The 16,534-nt window shown below is 39.8% G+C and overlaps 2 protein-coding genes across 3 annotated transcripts in view; both read left to right on the top strand.

The window, feature by feature from the left end:
* The window catches only part of LOC138363929 (uncharacterized), a 317,396-nt gene that overhangs the window by 141,275 nt on the left and 159,587 nt on the right, over positions 1-16,534 (top strand). The gene's annotated exons all lie outside the window — the stretch shown is intronic.
* LOC138363927 (uncharacterized) lies at positions 9,906-16,417 on the top strand. The gene is made up of 15 exons (XM_069323385.1): positions 9,906-10,121; positions 10,366-10,488; positions 10,667-10,816; positions 10,977-11,174; positions 11,519-11,623; positions 11,779-12,008; positions 12,214-12,392; positions 12,752-12,845; positions 13,107-13,439; positions 13,654-13,771; positions 14,007-14,098; positions 14,942-15,149; positions 15,283-15,453; positions 15,734-15,918; positions 16,178-16,417. The coding sequence occupies exons 1-15, from the start codon at positions 9,923-9,925 to the stop codon at positions 16,400-16,402; spliced, it is 2,610 nt and encodes an 869-aa protein (XP_069179486.1). The 5' UTR covers positions 9,906-9,922; the 3' UTR covers positions 16,403-16,417.

Below are 16,534 nucleotides of genomic sequence, written 5' to 3'. Positions count from 1 at the left end.
GGAAAATATAATTGTTGAATTTATTATTTAAATGGTCTTTCACTGTGTCCCTAGAGTTGAGTTGAGGTGAGAAAGCCTCGGGGATTATTGGTTCCCTGATTTTAATGAGTACATGGTACAGAGGGAACATACTAATAATGAACTCATGATAACATCTTTTGAGAATTTTGTGATACAGGCAAGTTCCATTCCTTGTCTTGTATGTAATGATCATGAATGGATGGTGGCAGCATTTCGTCTTCTACTATCTACTTCTACTATCTACTCTTCTACTTCTACCTATCTATACCTCTCCCTCCACCCCTCTCTGAACTCTCACTTTCAACTAATGACCATCCTCGCTCCTCCCGCCTCTCTACCTCTCACCCCAAACCCTCACTAATTACTTCACTATTCATTTCTTTCCTTTCGTTTTCTCTTATACGTTTGTGGCAATGATTTTGTATTCTAGAGTTCTCTCTAGGGTTTCGGGTAACTGATCCAGTTACGGCGCCTTGTAGTCTTAGCACCTAGGTAGTCGAATACCTAGGTTACAAGGTGTTGAACGAGAGAGGTTGCCTTAGGAACTCTGGGAGTGCTCTAGAATAGTTAGCTAACTGGGGACGGGATAACGGACTAGAGAGAGCTGTTTCCCCCGGCTTCGTTAGTTAACTGGGGGGTGGAATAATGGACAAGATAGAGCTATTTCCCCCACCCCCCGTTACAATGATGGCAGCGGTGTTGAACAATGTTTAAGGTATTGGTGTTCTTTTAACATTGTTCAGTCCCACGTGTCCTTTTGCCGCTCAGGCGCTATCAGGGAGATCTTGACAGGTGTTTTACTTTCGCGATTTAGCGAGTTTTTTTCAGGCTAGGAGATAGTGATTCTCTAGTGTTGTGGTTTAGTGATTTTGTGAGTTTTGTGGTATTCAGGGAATGTTCACCAGAACTTGCGTGTGTAGTGATTAATGTTAGTGATAAGATTTGGTGATTTTGGAACTTAGCGGTGTTGGTAGTGCAGGTCAACCGAGTGTGACAGGTGACCTCGCATGTCCCAGGAGGACACCCAGCCACCGCTGGTCTCCAGGTCAGTTTGGGAGTGGCAGGTGTAGTTCTTAAGTAGAATTTAGTGGTGGTTCTGCTCAGATTATTGCGATCGACTGTTTTACTCCATTTGAACGCAATAACCCGAGGTGTACTGGTATTGTACAGCATGCTAGGGGGAGGCTTAGTATGTCAGTAGACTTCACGTTGGGGACGCTCGACGTTGGATAGTCTGGTCACAGGTGTGACAACAGTTGGGAGTTGTTGACCGGCGGAGAAGCTAGGGAAACACTCTGGGTCATGTAGGTGGCTGTAGGTTAAGGGTGGGAGTAATGGTTAATTAAGTACTTAAGATTAAGAACGGTACAGTTAAGTTTAGGCTAGTGTTTTGTCTATTAGTGTTGATTTTTTTTTTGTGACAAGTTAAAAGGAGTGACGACCTTATTCTCTCTTCTCTAACTTTACTCTGTTACTGTTTTATGTTCCACCAAGTCAATATCATTCAGAGTTAATTGGATTATTAAAATTTAAGTGTAGTTGTTGCCAGGAGGAGAGCTTATAATTGGACTGTGTGAACCCTATACAAACTACAGGGTCACACAACAAGATGGAACACGGGTATTGTTGCCTTTCTGTTCACCCACAGGTGGGAGCCAGAAGAGAGGAGAGACGCACATACAAAAGAGGGAGACGGCTGCTGTGTACCATACTCACGGGCGTTTATCACCACCACCACGACCAGCCCACTACCTGGAGGTCATGGCTCCACCACCATCACCACCCCAGGGGACCCCAAGATGCAGCCCTCTCGGTCAGTCAACATTGGTCTACCCAGTGGACCCCAGGACGGACGGACCCCAGCGGACCCCAAGACGGACGGACCCCCAGTGGACCCCAGGTCGTTCTGCAGACGACCCCAGACGACCCAGTAAAGATGGAAGAGGAGCAACAACGACTCCAGTCTGTCCCACCAACATCGGTCTACCCAGGATGGACCCCAGGACGGACGGACCCCAATGGACCCCAGGTCGCTTGTCAAAGACCCATGGGAGGAGGAAGAGAGAAGAAAGAAGAGAGAAGAAAGAAGAGAGAAGAAGGAAGAGAGAAGAAAGAAGAAAGAAGAAGAAGAAGATAAGACAAGCTGAGTGAGACACGATGCCTCGTGTCCCTTGCTGGTATCAGCATCATTGCATGGAGCGTAATTGCAAGACAGGATCGTTTGCCTTAACTGGCCGCCCCTCCTGCAAGCATGTTACTCTGTTGAGTGATTCATCCTGTGTCGTGCGGACTTGATGTGGCTGTCAGAAGTAGCTCTCTGAAGGAGGCGTGCTGGAGCAACAGGGAGGAAGAAGAGTAGGATGGGATTTCTACTGTTGGCAACTATATGAAGGTCTCGAAACTTGTAGTCCCCATAGCTGTGAAGAACCCCAATATACGTCTCTCATGGTGACTGACGTAGGGCCAATTACAGATCAGCTGGGACAACCGAATTCCACGGTCCTGTGCGCAGTTCAAGTAGTAACGGCTTTCGGGTTGACCAAGGGTTGTTGTGCGTTAACGACGGAGAAGCGACGGAGGCAGTTGTGTTGAAGAAATGTGGTACAGGATTATCTACAAGACCAAGCAGTGACGTCGCCCAGCCAGAGACAATGGACGTCTGTCTATATATTTCATTTTTTAGAGTAGGATGATGTATATTTGTTTAGCTAGGATGTATTTTTTTCGTTAATAAAGTTGTTGCACACAGCTAGCCTACTTTAGCAGTGTTGCAAAAAACTTTATTTCAGGGAGAAGGGGAGATGTAACACTGTAAAAGTGTTTGGGTTAGTTTATTTAAAATATATATAGAATATGAGTCACAGACAGGGATTTGGAAAGGCGCCAAGTTGTCGGCGGAGATCTCACACCTCTAACCGTTTATGACCCCAAGTGACCTGAGGTCAGATCATGAGAATTTCACCTTGCTTCCGCTAAGCTTATAATTGTAGTCTGGTAGCCTTCAAACATGCCGACGTTTAAGGAGTGGCTTGGTAGTGCCGGAGGCTATCTACTTGTGGGTGGAGTTAGTACTAGGGTCCCCAATATATACTGAGGGAGCATAGAGCATAAGCAATCAAGAGACAAAAACAGCAGACGGCAGTCAGCAGAGCAGAGAAGACGTCCCTAGCAGGGAGGCTGTCGGCCGGCAGGGGCGAGACAGTCTCTGTCAAACTACAGACCCCCCCCCCCCTCTCTATTCAACTTAGACTCAGTCCTCGGTGAGTGAACATTAAGGTGACTTGTCGTGTTTTACAAGTGTTGTGTGACGATCAGGGGCAGTCAATTGTAGTGTTCTCAGATTCTTGGAGGATGACTCACTTTGAATATTAATCTTTAACATTTTAATTGGATTGCTCAAGTTATGATATTTATCATGGAAAATATAATTGTTGAATTTATTATTTAAATGGTCTTTCACTGTGTCCCTAGAGTTGAGTTGAGGTGAGAAAGCCTCGGGGATTATTGGTTTCCTGATTTTAATGAGTACATGGTACAGAGGGAACATACTAATAATGAACTCATGATAACATCTTTTGAGAATTTTGTGATACAGGCAAGTTCCATTCCTTGTCTTGTATGTAATGATCATGAATGGATGGTGGCAGCATTTCGTCTTCTACTATCTACTCTTCTACTTCTACTATCTACTCTTCTACTTCTACCTATCTACACCTCTCCCTCCACCCCCTCTCTAAACTCTCACTTTCAACTAATGACCCTCCTCGCTCCTCCCACCTCTCTACCTCTCACCCCAAACCCTCACTAATTACTTCACTATTCATTTCTTTCCTTTCGTTTCCTCTTATACGTTTGTGGCAATGATTCTGTATTCTAGAGTTCTCTCTAGAGTTTCGGGTAACTGATCAAGTGACGGCGCCTTGTAGTCTTAGCACCTAGGTAGTCAAATACCTAGGTTACAAGGTGTTGAACGAGAGAGGTTGCCTTAGGATCTCTGGGAGTGCTCTAGAATAGTTATCTAACTGGGGACGGGATAACGGACTAGAGAGAGCTGTTTCCCCCGGCCTCGTTAGTTAACTGGGGGGTGGAATAATGGACAAGATAGAGCTATTTCCCCCACCCCCCGTTACAGTGGGACCAAAGAGCCAGAGCTCAACCCCCGCAACCACAACTAGGTGAATATACACACGCACGCACACACGTGCACACACACACGTACACACACAGACACAAACATACACACACTAATGCCTCTATTCACCTTGCAGTAAATAGGAACCTGAAAGTCAGGAAGCTGCTAAAGGCTGCATCTTGGGGATGTGTGTGTGTGTTGGATAAAAATATATGTTGTTTAGATATGATGGAGGAAAAGAGGCCGAGAGTCGGTACATTAGACAACCGACGCTTAGAAAGGCGGGGTCCAAGAGCTAACAACTAAATCTTGGAAATAATAAATTAAAATATTTAATACACACACATACATGTTTCACATGAATTTGGATGAGGGCACACTGAGGGCTGATGGCCCCGTCGACGGGGCAGGAAGTCGGCGGTTGATCAAAGGCCTCCCCCATCCTCCACATACCTGAGGATTTTTCCGGCTTAATTTTAAACGGAAGTAATGTCTTGGCATTTACGGCTTCAGCGGGTGGGTGAGTCCGTGGGTTTATTACACTATGAGTGAAAACAATCGCCTATTCTCTATTTTATATTGCCGCTTGTAGAGCTAGAAGCTGTTGCCTCTTGTGTGCGTTGCACAAGGGGATTAATATCTGGATTAATATCTTTGAATATTTCCAGTATTTTTTAAGGTATCGCTTAAATACCAAAGATACTGTTATTGGACACCGCTTAATTGACAATGTCTCAACAACGCAGGCTGAAGATGTGCGTGGCTCCTGCTATTGCAATGATGCTCATTTGCTTTTCAATCATGCGCCTTAGTTGCCCCTTCTCTAACTTACCGTTCTAAATACCCCTTCTCCATCTCTCGCAAACATTCTCCCTAATACATCTCCCCCCTTTCCTCCTGTCCTTCTGTCCATCTTTGTCCCCCTGTCCATCTTTGTCCCCCTGTCCCTCACTTTGTCCCCTTGCCCACATTTTCTGTCCTCTGTCCCCGATCCCTTTCCCCCTGTCCCCCTCTCTGTCCCCTGTCCCCCTATCCCCCCTTTTCCATCTCTCTGTCCCCCTGTCCCTCTCTATCCCATTGTCCCTCTCTCTGTCCCCCTGTTCCTCTCTGTCCTCCTGTTCCTCTCTCTGTCCCCCTGTCCCTCTCTATCCCATTGTCCCTCTCTCTGTCCCCCTGTTCCTCTCTGTCCTCCTGTTCCTCTCTCTGTCCCCCTGTCACTCTCTGTCCTCCTGTTCCTCTATGTCCCCCTGTCCATCTCTGTCCCCCTGTCCTTCTCTCTGTCCCCTGTACCTCTCTGTCCCTCTGCCCACTCTTTCTGACCGCTGTCCTTTATCTGTCCCCCTCCCTTTCCTCCAGTCCCCCTATCCATCTCTGTCCCCTTGTCCCTGTCTCTGTTCCCCTGTCCCTATCTCTGCCCTCTGTCCATCTCTCTGTCCCCCTGTCCGCCCTTTCTGCCCCCCTGTTCCTGTCTTTCTCTGTCTGTCCCTGTCCCTCCCTCTGTCCCCCTGCCCACTCTTTCTATCCCCCGTCTCTCCTCTGTCCCCTCTCTCTTGGTCTCCTGCTCCCCCTCTCCTCCCTCTGTCCCCCGGTCCCCCTCTCTGACCCTATCCCTCTGTCTCTGTCCCTCTGTCTCTGTCCCTGTCCCCTTCTCTGTCCCTGTCTCCCTCTCTGTCCCACTGACCCCCTCTGTTCCCCCGTCCCTCCTCTGGCCCTGTCCGTCTGTCCCTGTCCCTCTGTCTTTGCCTCTCCTCGTTTCTGCCATTCTCTGTGTCAGCCTATCTCTCTGTCTCTTTCCTCGCTCTATCTCTGTCATTCTCTCACTGACTTTGCATATCCTTATCTATCCGTCTCTGTGTCTAACATTCTCTCCCTGACTCTGTCTATATCTATTTCTCTCTGTCTCAGTCTTCATCTCTTTCTCACCTTACATACATTCATACATACATACATGCATACATACATACATACATACATACATACATACATACATACATACATACATACATACATACATACATACATACATACATACATCAACCCGTTCTCACACAAGACAGTACATATATGACTAGTGCTTAAAGTCAATATGTGGAATGTGATTTAGTACATATGTGATATATTCCCAGTTAACTTTTTTACCAAGGCTCAAACTCTTCCTCACGTACCAATTTACGTCTCACAGTACTCGTCCATCAACGTAGATAGCTGAATAGTCGTGATTGGTTCAATTATAACGAAAATTGTAGTTTTCAGGTCCCACATGGGTTGTGAAATTCACCTACTATTGTCCATGCTCTTATAATATTACAGATCAGCTACATCCTATTGAAGGCTCGTAGTTTTGTTTTGAGAAATATTAGTTGTTCTTAGTAAATTATAATAAGCACAATAAATTATTACATAGAATAAGTGCTTCACCAATCAATATTATATACCATAGTTTGTGCTTTAGAAATCTTTAAAGAATGTTTTGTAGGAACGCTAACAGAAAACGATGTTATGTTGGAATGTATATAGGGTAAACTACTGCAAACAGGATGGTATGGTGTGGAATATTGGAAACTATAGGATTAGTATAGGGTCCACTACCACCTGTTAGGTGGGTAAGGGGTCCAATAACACCCGCAGGATGAGTATGGGGGTCACATCCACCCACAGGAATGGTATGGGGATCACTTCCACCCACAGGAAGGGTATGGGATCCAATACCATCCACTGGATGTGTATTGCGTCCACTACCACCGACAGGATGGGTATGGGCTCACAACCACCCACAGGATAGGTATGGGGTCCAATACCACCCACAGGATGAGTATGGGGTCCACTATAACCCACAGGATGGGTATGGGGCTCCAACCACCCACAGAATAAGTATGGGGTACAATAACACCCACTGGATATGTATGGCATCCATTGCCCCCACAGGATGACTATAGGGTACAGTATCGCCCACAGGATTAGTATATAGGGTTCACTGCCGCCCACAGAGTCGGTATGGGGTCCACCGCCACCCACAGGGTCGGTATGGGGTCCACTACCGCCCACAGGGTCGCTATGAAGTCAACTACCGTCCACAGGGTCGGTAGGGGTCCACTACCGCCCACAGGGTCGGCAGGGGGTCCACTGCCACCCACTGGGTCGGTAGGGGGTCCACTGCCGCCCACAGGATCGATAGGGGGTCCACTGCCGCCCACAGGGTCGATATGGGGGGGGTCCACTACCGCCCACAGGATCGATAGGGGGTCCACTGCCGCCCAGAGGGTCGGTAGGGGGTCCACTGCCGCCCACACGTTCGGTAGGGGTCCACTGCCGCCCACAGGGTCGGTAGGGGGTCCACTGCCGCCCACAGGATCGATAGGGGGTCCACTGCCGCCCACAGGGTCGATAGGGGGTCCCTTACCGCCCACAGGGTCTCTATGAAGTCAACTACCGCCCATAGTGTTTGTATAGTGTCCACTATCGCCCATAGTGTTATTATGGGGTCCACTACCCCTCATAGGGTCGGTATGGGGGTCCATTACTACCCACAGGGTGTGTCTGGGGTCTATTTTGGCAATACTGCTTTTCCAATCTCATTTGTTGTTCAATGTAAAATATTTGTTGCTCGACTTGCAACAATTTATATATATATATATATAGTATAGTGCCTTTGCAATAATGTACCAATGTATGTATTTTCATAACTCGTTTTAAATTGTTGAAAAATAAATAACTACATTGTGAATGCAAGTCAATGTTTACATGCTAAATCAGAGTTGCCAGATTCCGCTTAAAATAGCAAATTGTGCTTATTTTCAAAGCTTGAGAATTTAGCTTTAAAGTAGTTAAAAAACTACGAATTTCGCAATTTGCTATGTACTTTAGTGTACTATTTTAAAATAAGATTGGTTTTTAAGCTGCAAGTCATATGAATCTCAAAAAAAGTATATTATTAACAATCTTATCTCCATAGTTCACTAGTTTCTGTAAATCAGATCTGGTAACTGTAGGCCAAGTACTGGAAGACTCAAGACACAATGTGTTGAAGCTATTCTCTTTGAAGAAGTCATCTCGACAGGATCTTCCAGCTCCAGCTATAAAACTTCACCAAACATGGATCTACCTAGTACATCAAATGGTAAGGAATTACTAAACTGTACAAAGTTTTATGCTAGAACATTTGTTACAGAATTGTCCCTGTCAGGGACAATTCAGTCCCTATTCTATGTGTACTCCATCACATAGTGACGGAGTATGTGGGAATAATTTTGTTGACACTGTCCATTTTGTCAATTCTACAACAGCAGATAATATGAATTCCCAGAGATATTTGTAACTTGAGATACTTGGTTTGGTTTGGTTAAGTTAGGTTAGGTTAGCCTAACCCAGTAAATCCTCCCCGGCTAGAATATAAACCCCGGACAAAGTGCTCGTGAAATGCCAGGCATTTGCAAATATGAGGATGTGGTTGATTAGATTATATTCTTTTCTATATCATAGATGTTCAATATATGAAAAATATTTTAGACTTAAAAATGGACCCCTGAGGTACTCAACTTAACACATTTCTTCATATTCATTCCCATTTAGTATGACCTTTTGCTCTCTTTGTTTTAACTATTGTTTTGTGCACTTTACAATTTTTTTCATGAACCTGTAATTTCCTTGCTAGTCTTCCATGTGGTACCTTATTAAAGTCTTTAGCATAATCCATGTATACTACATCCACCGGAAACCCTTTATCTGAGTACCATGTTACCATGTCCCAAAAGTGAGGAGGTTTATAAGGTAGCATCTGTTTTTAAGAAGACCATGGTGTGTCGATTGAATAAGATTTTTCACTGAAAGATGGTAAATGATTCCCTCCCTTAGGATTTTCGCCATGAGCTTGCAGATGTGTTATACCTAGCTGATCGGACATTAGTTTTGTGCTTAACTCTTTCTGCTTTTTTTTTAAATACTGTAAGGGTGAAATTTTCATATTTCAAATCTCGGGGTACTATCCCTTGGTTCAGATATTTTGTGGAAAGTATTTTCAGCAGTATTCATAGTTCTTCTGTCAGTTTATTTTCCTTTATAATTAAGGTTTGTTTTCTTTTGTACCATAGAAAGTACCACAGAAAGGTGTTATAATGTTGTGTTAGCTTTTCTGTACAATTTTTCTTTTTTGTTTGTATAAAAGGCTATGCAATGAATTCAAATATTTACGCTACCAATCAATTTTTCAGATAGATCATCGGATTTTGACAGTATGCTGTACATACCAGATGTTCCAAAAATAACTACAGACAACAATAATGGTACTGTGTTTACTATTTTTATACTTTATATATAGGAAGACAAGTTCAATCAATGAGCATTTTAATATATCATCAAAATTTTCATACATTTCTTTCACTTTGTTACACTTGTAAAAACTTATTCTTAGCTATATTTATATAAATGTTAATACCACTGTTAAATGAACATATTGATTTGTGTCCTTATTAGTTATAGCTTATTTATGTTGACCCAGCACCTTACTAAAGGGATTACCTTAACTTGTGTCACTATCTCTCTAGGGGGCTCCAGGTAGGCAGTATAGGTAATGCCACTAACATGCATATCATTATGGGAAAGTCCATAATTTAACACATAATTATAAGTAGGTAATTTGTAGCAAATTTTAAGATTATTAATAGGTACATTGTAGCATAATTTTGCATAAGCATAATTTTCTTGTTTTGTTCTTGTACTTTTCCTTCGAACACTATTATTTTCTCTTCAGAATTTCACCGGAGAATAGCAGTGATGACTAGAGAACATCTTGAACGTGAGTACCAGAAAGCACGTGCTGCAATGATACAAAGAAATGAGTACTTGAAGAGACTCTTAAACGTGGAGGAACCAAACTCAATAAAGGTGACAAACAAGAAACAGAAAAAAGATAACATACAGGATGTATCACACATTAATTCAAAACAAAGACCAGCTGCACCCCAATCTGATGGTAATCTTCTATTATTTTTTTAACAATATTTCTACAGCTGTTATTTGTGTACTTTCCAATAATATTTGTTGCCTATTTTTAAGTGTATGCTAGACAATTATGGAGATTAAATTACTATAACACTGAACAACTTGGTAGCATAAAGTTAGTTATAGTAATATCTTGAGATTTGTCTGAAAATATTAATACTTGTATACAATTTGCAATTATGTACCATGCTTAAATCTTCAAATGTGCCACCCAGACATTCTGCCTGCTATACTTTCACCACCACACATTCAAAATGCGGGCTATTCTACTAGTGGCAGAACGTACACTCAAAGTTATTTGGCAGCTGGTGAAGAAACTTTGGAATCATTTGATGTTGGTATGTCCCAACATCATTTGTTGGTATTTAAATGAGGGTTTATTTAATGGACACACGTCATAAATATTATGTACCAAAATTGTGCTTAATGCCTATGAAATTTTGTTTAACATATTATACTAATCATTCCTTTCACTTACAAATTTTTCTTACTAATTTTTAATCCCATATTTCAAAGTACTTGCTGCAGAACTTGAACAAATTAAAGATTCTCAGCCAAGTGTTTCTGACTGGCAAAAAAGAAGAAAAAATGCAGAGATTAATTGGGGAGAAAGCAGGGCAATGCTGTTTGATTGGACATTGTCTGAGTTGGGTGTTCCAGATAAAGGTAAATTAAATATTGCTGTGTTCATTAAGGTTATACTGTATAATAAGCATCATATGCAAATTAATGACACTCTATTAATACATTTAGACTTCAGATTGTTTAAAATGTTAGGTATACAGTATTTAAAATTAGTATAAATAATTACCCCTTTTTTCATCAGGTAAAATTTGTGTACAATGTACAAATTGTGAGGCAAGCATCAAATGTGAAGACTGTTTTGCATTTTTGTGTCACATTTGTGACCAAATGCAACATTTTCTCATGCCTTTCCACCACAGATTATATTGGAAAAATGGCTTTTATGAGCCATTAGACCCGACACAAACTGTGTGCCCTGAAGGAAATATCTTTCACTGGAGTAAGTATACGATACCTGTATAAAATCCGTACTTTGTTCCGAGATTACTTCTACTTCCCAATCCCAGTCTAGAGCTACGATTATCTTGGTATAACAAAATAAAATGAATAAATGTTTCATTTCAGTCATTACAACATTTGGAGAAGTCTTAAAGTTTAAACCTGACACTTGGTTTTATAGATTGATTTAATCGTCTGATTGTTTCTTTTCTGTGAATTTCTCAGTCATTATCTGGAGAATAATGTCAATATTTTGTACAATCAAGAAACAATGAAATATTCAGTCTGAAATTCTTTTCCATAAAACTCATTTTGTCAAACTGTCTTCCTTTTCTTTGTTACCAGAACCTGTTGTACCAGCCCAACCACCAAATTCTTGCCCCAACTGCACAGATTGCAAGTTTAAAATTTCAAGCTCCAGCAATCTCTGCATCTTCATCACTATAATGGGTAAATAAACTTTAAAATTTACCCTTTTATTTCCATTACCGGATATTCCTGAATCACAATACATTTTGAAATTTTTGTTGCTATAAATGTTAATTTTTACATCACTATTTTAGCAAGTCGCCACACCACTCAATGCACTGTATTTTAAACTACAGGAAGGTATGACCTCTATACTCCAATCTATACATGCCACTGTGGATATGAGCATCAACAACTAGGCAAGACCATGCACAAGTCTGGTTTCTATTCATCATTAGGAAAGAGCAGCACATTCTACAGCACCAGTCTGCTTGAATCATGGCACCATATCAAAAGAAATTGTCCCGGAACATCATTTCGGGCATTAGTCACTGCACTGGAATCCTTTGGTGCTTCTCGTGGGCGTGTATGTTTTGATACCGTTATTCTTAATATTTTCAGTTTTATATTTCAATACAAAAATTATCAAAATTTTGTAGTAATGTATATTCATTTATTAATAATTAGTTTTTAATTTTGTTCAAACACAAAATGGAATGTTTTTTTTGTTTATTTATCTTATGTCATAATATGCATTTTAAATGTCACCATCTAAAAAATTCTATTCCTAGATTGGACCCATTAATTATATAACTTCGAAGAGAGTGTTCTTCGAATGGCGATTCCAGCAATATGAGCTGAGAAAAATTAGAGGAGAAGCTGACAATGAGTGTCCTGCTTGTGATAAAACCCCTTTAGCAGTACATATTGATGGCAACAAGAAGCTGTATCGTTACAACAAAGTTGGGAGGTAATAAAATGTGCTTTACAGATACTTAATGTATAGTATTCTTTTGTTCTCTACACACACTATATTATAATGAATTATATTGTCTTCAAATTAATGTTCTTATAAATAAAGTATGCACATATAAATATACATTGTCATATGACATATTTTTTAACTGAGTATGTCTTTATAGTTTGCCTTTCAATTGCATCCATATCATCATTTTATTTATCTAACACCATGTAAATTTTTGTTTTATGTAAAATTTAGCAGTGCATCAGAATTCTTCATATAAAACATTTTTTGATACCCCATTACCCATTGTTTAATATTATAGTGGTTACAGACAATAAATAATTATTTCTGAATTATCATTGCAGAGGTATCAGAAACCCCTATTATTCTGATAGTATCTTCAGCAAAGATGAAGATGTTCAAGCTCATGTTGGCACTATTCAGAGCTTGAAAACTAAGGTGAGTTTTATTATATATTGAGAAACCTTCAATTTTACCTAATAACTGTTTGGCGACTATAACATATGGTGGCCATTTTTGTATTTTTTCATTATAGTTTATATATATTGAATAAGGAAATATAACCCATAGAAATTCTTATGTGCAACAACAATGCCTATCGCGCAAAATAATCTCTACCTTCTACCCGTCCTACATAATTATAATCATGCTCACCAACTGGGTATTTAGTTACTATAAATATTTTTGTTTAACAAACAGAGTAAGCACACGTGTGGAGTGTCTACATGGAAAGCTGCTCAAAATAAGCCTCTTTCATTCCAAAGTTTGGATGAAACAGGAATCAGCATGGCCTCCTGTCGACATGGTATTATCCTCCACACCTTGAATATGTATCAAGGAGAGCTGTACAGTTATGCCCACTATTTGCAAATTATGTATTTCAAATACGTAAAGTTTATTTGTCAAGACATAATTTGCAAATATTGGCCATGGGCCTTAACTGTGGCTCAGAAACAATCACATTTTCACATTGGTCAAGCAAAGCCATTTTTAGGAGTCCTACATGCAAAAGGACATGCTTGGTATTGTCAGGTAAATAAAAATATAACATTACATTTATGTATACTAATTAAATTTAATGTAATGTATACATTACATTAAATATAATAAGTACAGTTTGTGTAAAAAATTTAAGATTTCTGATTGTTTAAGATTAATGATATACGTATCATTTAATATAGTAGGAGGCTTTTAATTTTTGTACAATAATTTGAATTTTTTTTTACTGTATACTTTTATGTTAAAGGTATTGTATGGAGGGCGGTGGCAAGAAGGAAGTGGCATGACTTTAGGGGAAGAGGCAGAGCAAGTGTTTGCATACCTCTCACGATACAACTCTACAACTAAAAACATGCTGAAAGCTGGTATTTGTTTATATGGTTCATCTGATCAAGTTTTTTATTATTTTACCTGCCCTGTAATCAGTATAATGCGATTTGTATTCAGTATTCAATAAGTATCAACTCCCTCAAATAATCAATAAAAGAATGAAAACATATTGGTCAAACTTGAGTTGGTCGTGGTGAGTAAAGGTATGTTATGAAACTGTTATTAATCTATGCTCTTCAAGATGTTCATTGCTATAAATATTTTTCTCAGAAAGAACAGAAGAACTCACAGAGGGTGCAGTCTTTTGGAACCATCGAAAAATTGATGGACTGGCTCGTGCATTAGTTACTCGACTCAGAAAGGTACTAAAAATAATATATATTTATTTTATTTATTTGTATTTATTTTGAAACTTATTATAATGCATTTATATGTGAAAGGTATTATAATGCATTTATAGGTTAGTTATGTGTTCAGATCATGTACTACATATATTTTCCATTATAAATTAGCGACCATTTCCTTGAATTAACTGCTTGAACTTTTTCAATATATCAATAAGGTTAATTTGTATAAAGTATATAGTATTTAATTAACCTAAATGTATGATTCCGAGATATATCAAATGTGTTCACAGAGAAATCACAGTATCGTGATATATCACGGGAACTGTGATGAGGGTTTGAACCCCATGCACTGAGTGCTCTCAGATGCATGCTCTAGTTCACTACGCCACGACATGGTCAGATGAATTGCAACTTGGAGTACTACTGCACCCACAAGGATCCCAAGGCTTCCACTGAAGCCAAACCAGGTTTCACACAATTCCCCCATGAACTCGGTCTCTGTCATTCAGTAGTTCTGCCTTTGATGCCCCCATTTCAATGTCTTTCTCCATGTATTGATATATCACAATAATATGAATTCTATGTGTATTGAAAGGGCCATCAGAGGTAAAACTACTGGAGGACACAGACCAAGTACATGGGAAACTGCATGCACAACCGCCCATGGAATGGGTATGGGGGTGCATAATTAACAAAAATTGAATTGTGGGTTCATTAGTACCCTAGGTTGCAATTCTTTTGACCATGTTGTGGCGCATTCAACTACAGCAAGCATCTGGGAATGCCAAGCCCATAGGTTCGAACCACTCATCATGGTTAATGTGATTTGTTCATTAAATTTATTATATTTTCAAATAGGCCAGAGAGACGGAAATAACAGTTTCAAATGAGATCGACAAACTTGATGTTCAAAAGTCATTGATTCAAGAATGGCGATCTGACCTACAAATGATTTGTAAGGAGTTAGAGTTAAACACTGGAACAACCTCGAAGAACATAAAATATTCTATCGAGGCAGTTGCAGACTCTATCAGGCATCGCAAAAATCTGATTGCCACTGATGCAGGTAGGCTTACTATTTCTTTGTTAACTCTGAAGCAATTTCTATTTAGCTCTTGTCTATAATTTCTATGTAGGTAAATGATGAGGAAATTTTTTTAACAACTTTAAAACTTTCAGCCAAAAAACTTTATTTGCAGCATCCAGTAAAATGCGCTCTTCACTCCGGCACAGAAATGAGTGTGATAGGAAAAAGCTTCAAGGCTTCATAAAAATCTACAATAGTGAAAACTCTGAAATTCTCAGTGAAAAGGATGCAATAGAAGGTATCCTGCCATGGCACAATTTATTGCCTCATCATAGCCAAAATGGTATGTAACTACATCTCATTTTATCAGGGGTTACAATTCGGCCTTATCAAGATAACTAACATTTAGCATGCATAATGGATAAGCTTTACTTATTTTTGAAGTAAAATATCATCACTACTGTTTGTAAAATAGGTGCAGTATCATAATCCGTAGGTTTTTATCAGGTTGATACTGCACAATAAACTATGTATAGTATGTATAATGCAAGTACCTAAACTGTAATTACATTAAATTGAGTTGTAGTTTACTTGCAGTAAATATAATTTTCCTCTTTTATTAGTGTCCCTTGCTCAAAAAAAGAAGGCAGTAGAAGATGTGGAGCTTCAGAAGAGATCCAGAGAAGAGCAACAACACACTGTTCAAGAAATGCTGCATTATCTCGCATATTACAAGAATAAGAGAGAGATTTTAACCGAACATACTGAAGAGTTGTTATGTGGAATTTTTCCTTCATATCTAAGCAAGGTAAGCTAACAGCCTAAATGTGTGTTGCAATTCAGTTCTTCATAAACATTTATCCAGCAGAATTTTATACTTGAGTAAAGTCTTGCTATTTACAACTTTGACAGGTAGACAATTCCATGGTTTTCATATACTGTACTGGTGTGTTTTACATATATTTGAACTTTTACCGAAAACTTTATTTATTTATTCTAATTTCTTTAGTATTTTCAGGGAAATTTGTAAATGTCTTAAACCCCATTAAATAGTCTATATATTACAGGATCCTAACAAGTACACTATTGAAGAGAAGCACCTATCAACCAAAAATAAGAGTGGAATCTTGGCTCTTTTGAAGCAAGGGCAAAAGTTGTGTTCTGACAAGCTGAGTGATGCAAAGCGTTTATTTGGATACCAGGAAGAGGATGTTGATGTTTCCGAGCCCTACCTGGAGCTTTGTGACAGTGAAGATGATGATGATGAAGATGAAGAATTACTACTAAACTGATGATACAAAAGTTAAGTATAATAAATTTTACCTGATTTCTCTTGCTAATTTCTCTTACTTAATTTCTCTAATTTCTAATTATCCTAGCCCTAAGATTACTACTGGCCTCCATTGCCTTGCCTGCACTTTGTT

The sequence above is a fragment of the Procambarus clarkii genome, chromosome 12 (genome assembly GCF_040958095.1).
Source record: "Procambarus clarkii isolate CNS0578487 chromosome 12, FALCON_Pclarkii_2.0, whole genome shotgun sequence".
NCBI lineage: Eukaryota > Metazoa > Arthropoda > Malacostraca > Decapoda > Cambaridae > Procambarus > Procambarus clarkii.
This window is presented reverse-complemented; position numbering and strand designations above follow the sequence as displayed.

Bases quoted from the DNA above. Each gene is read 5' to 3' on its own strand.
- LOC138363927 (XM_069323385.1), top strand. From the start codon at position 9,923: ATGACTAGAGAACATCTTGAACGTGAGTACCAGAAAGCACGTGCTGCA. The intron at 10,489-10,666 runs GTATGTCCCAAC...CATATTTCAAAG, and splicing joins TTTGGAATCATTTGATGTTG to TACTTGCTGCAGAACTTGAA. The intron at 11,175-11,518 runs GTAAGTATACGA...CTTTGTTACCAG, and splicing joins AGGAAATATCTTTCACTGGA to AACCTGTTGTACCAGCCCAA.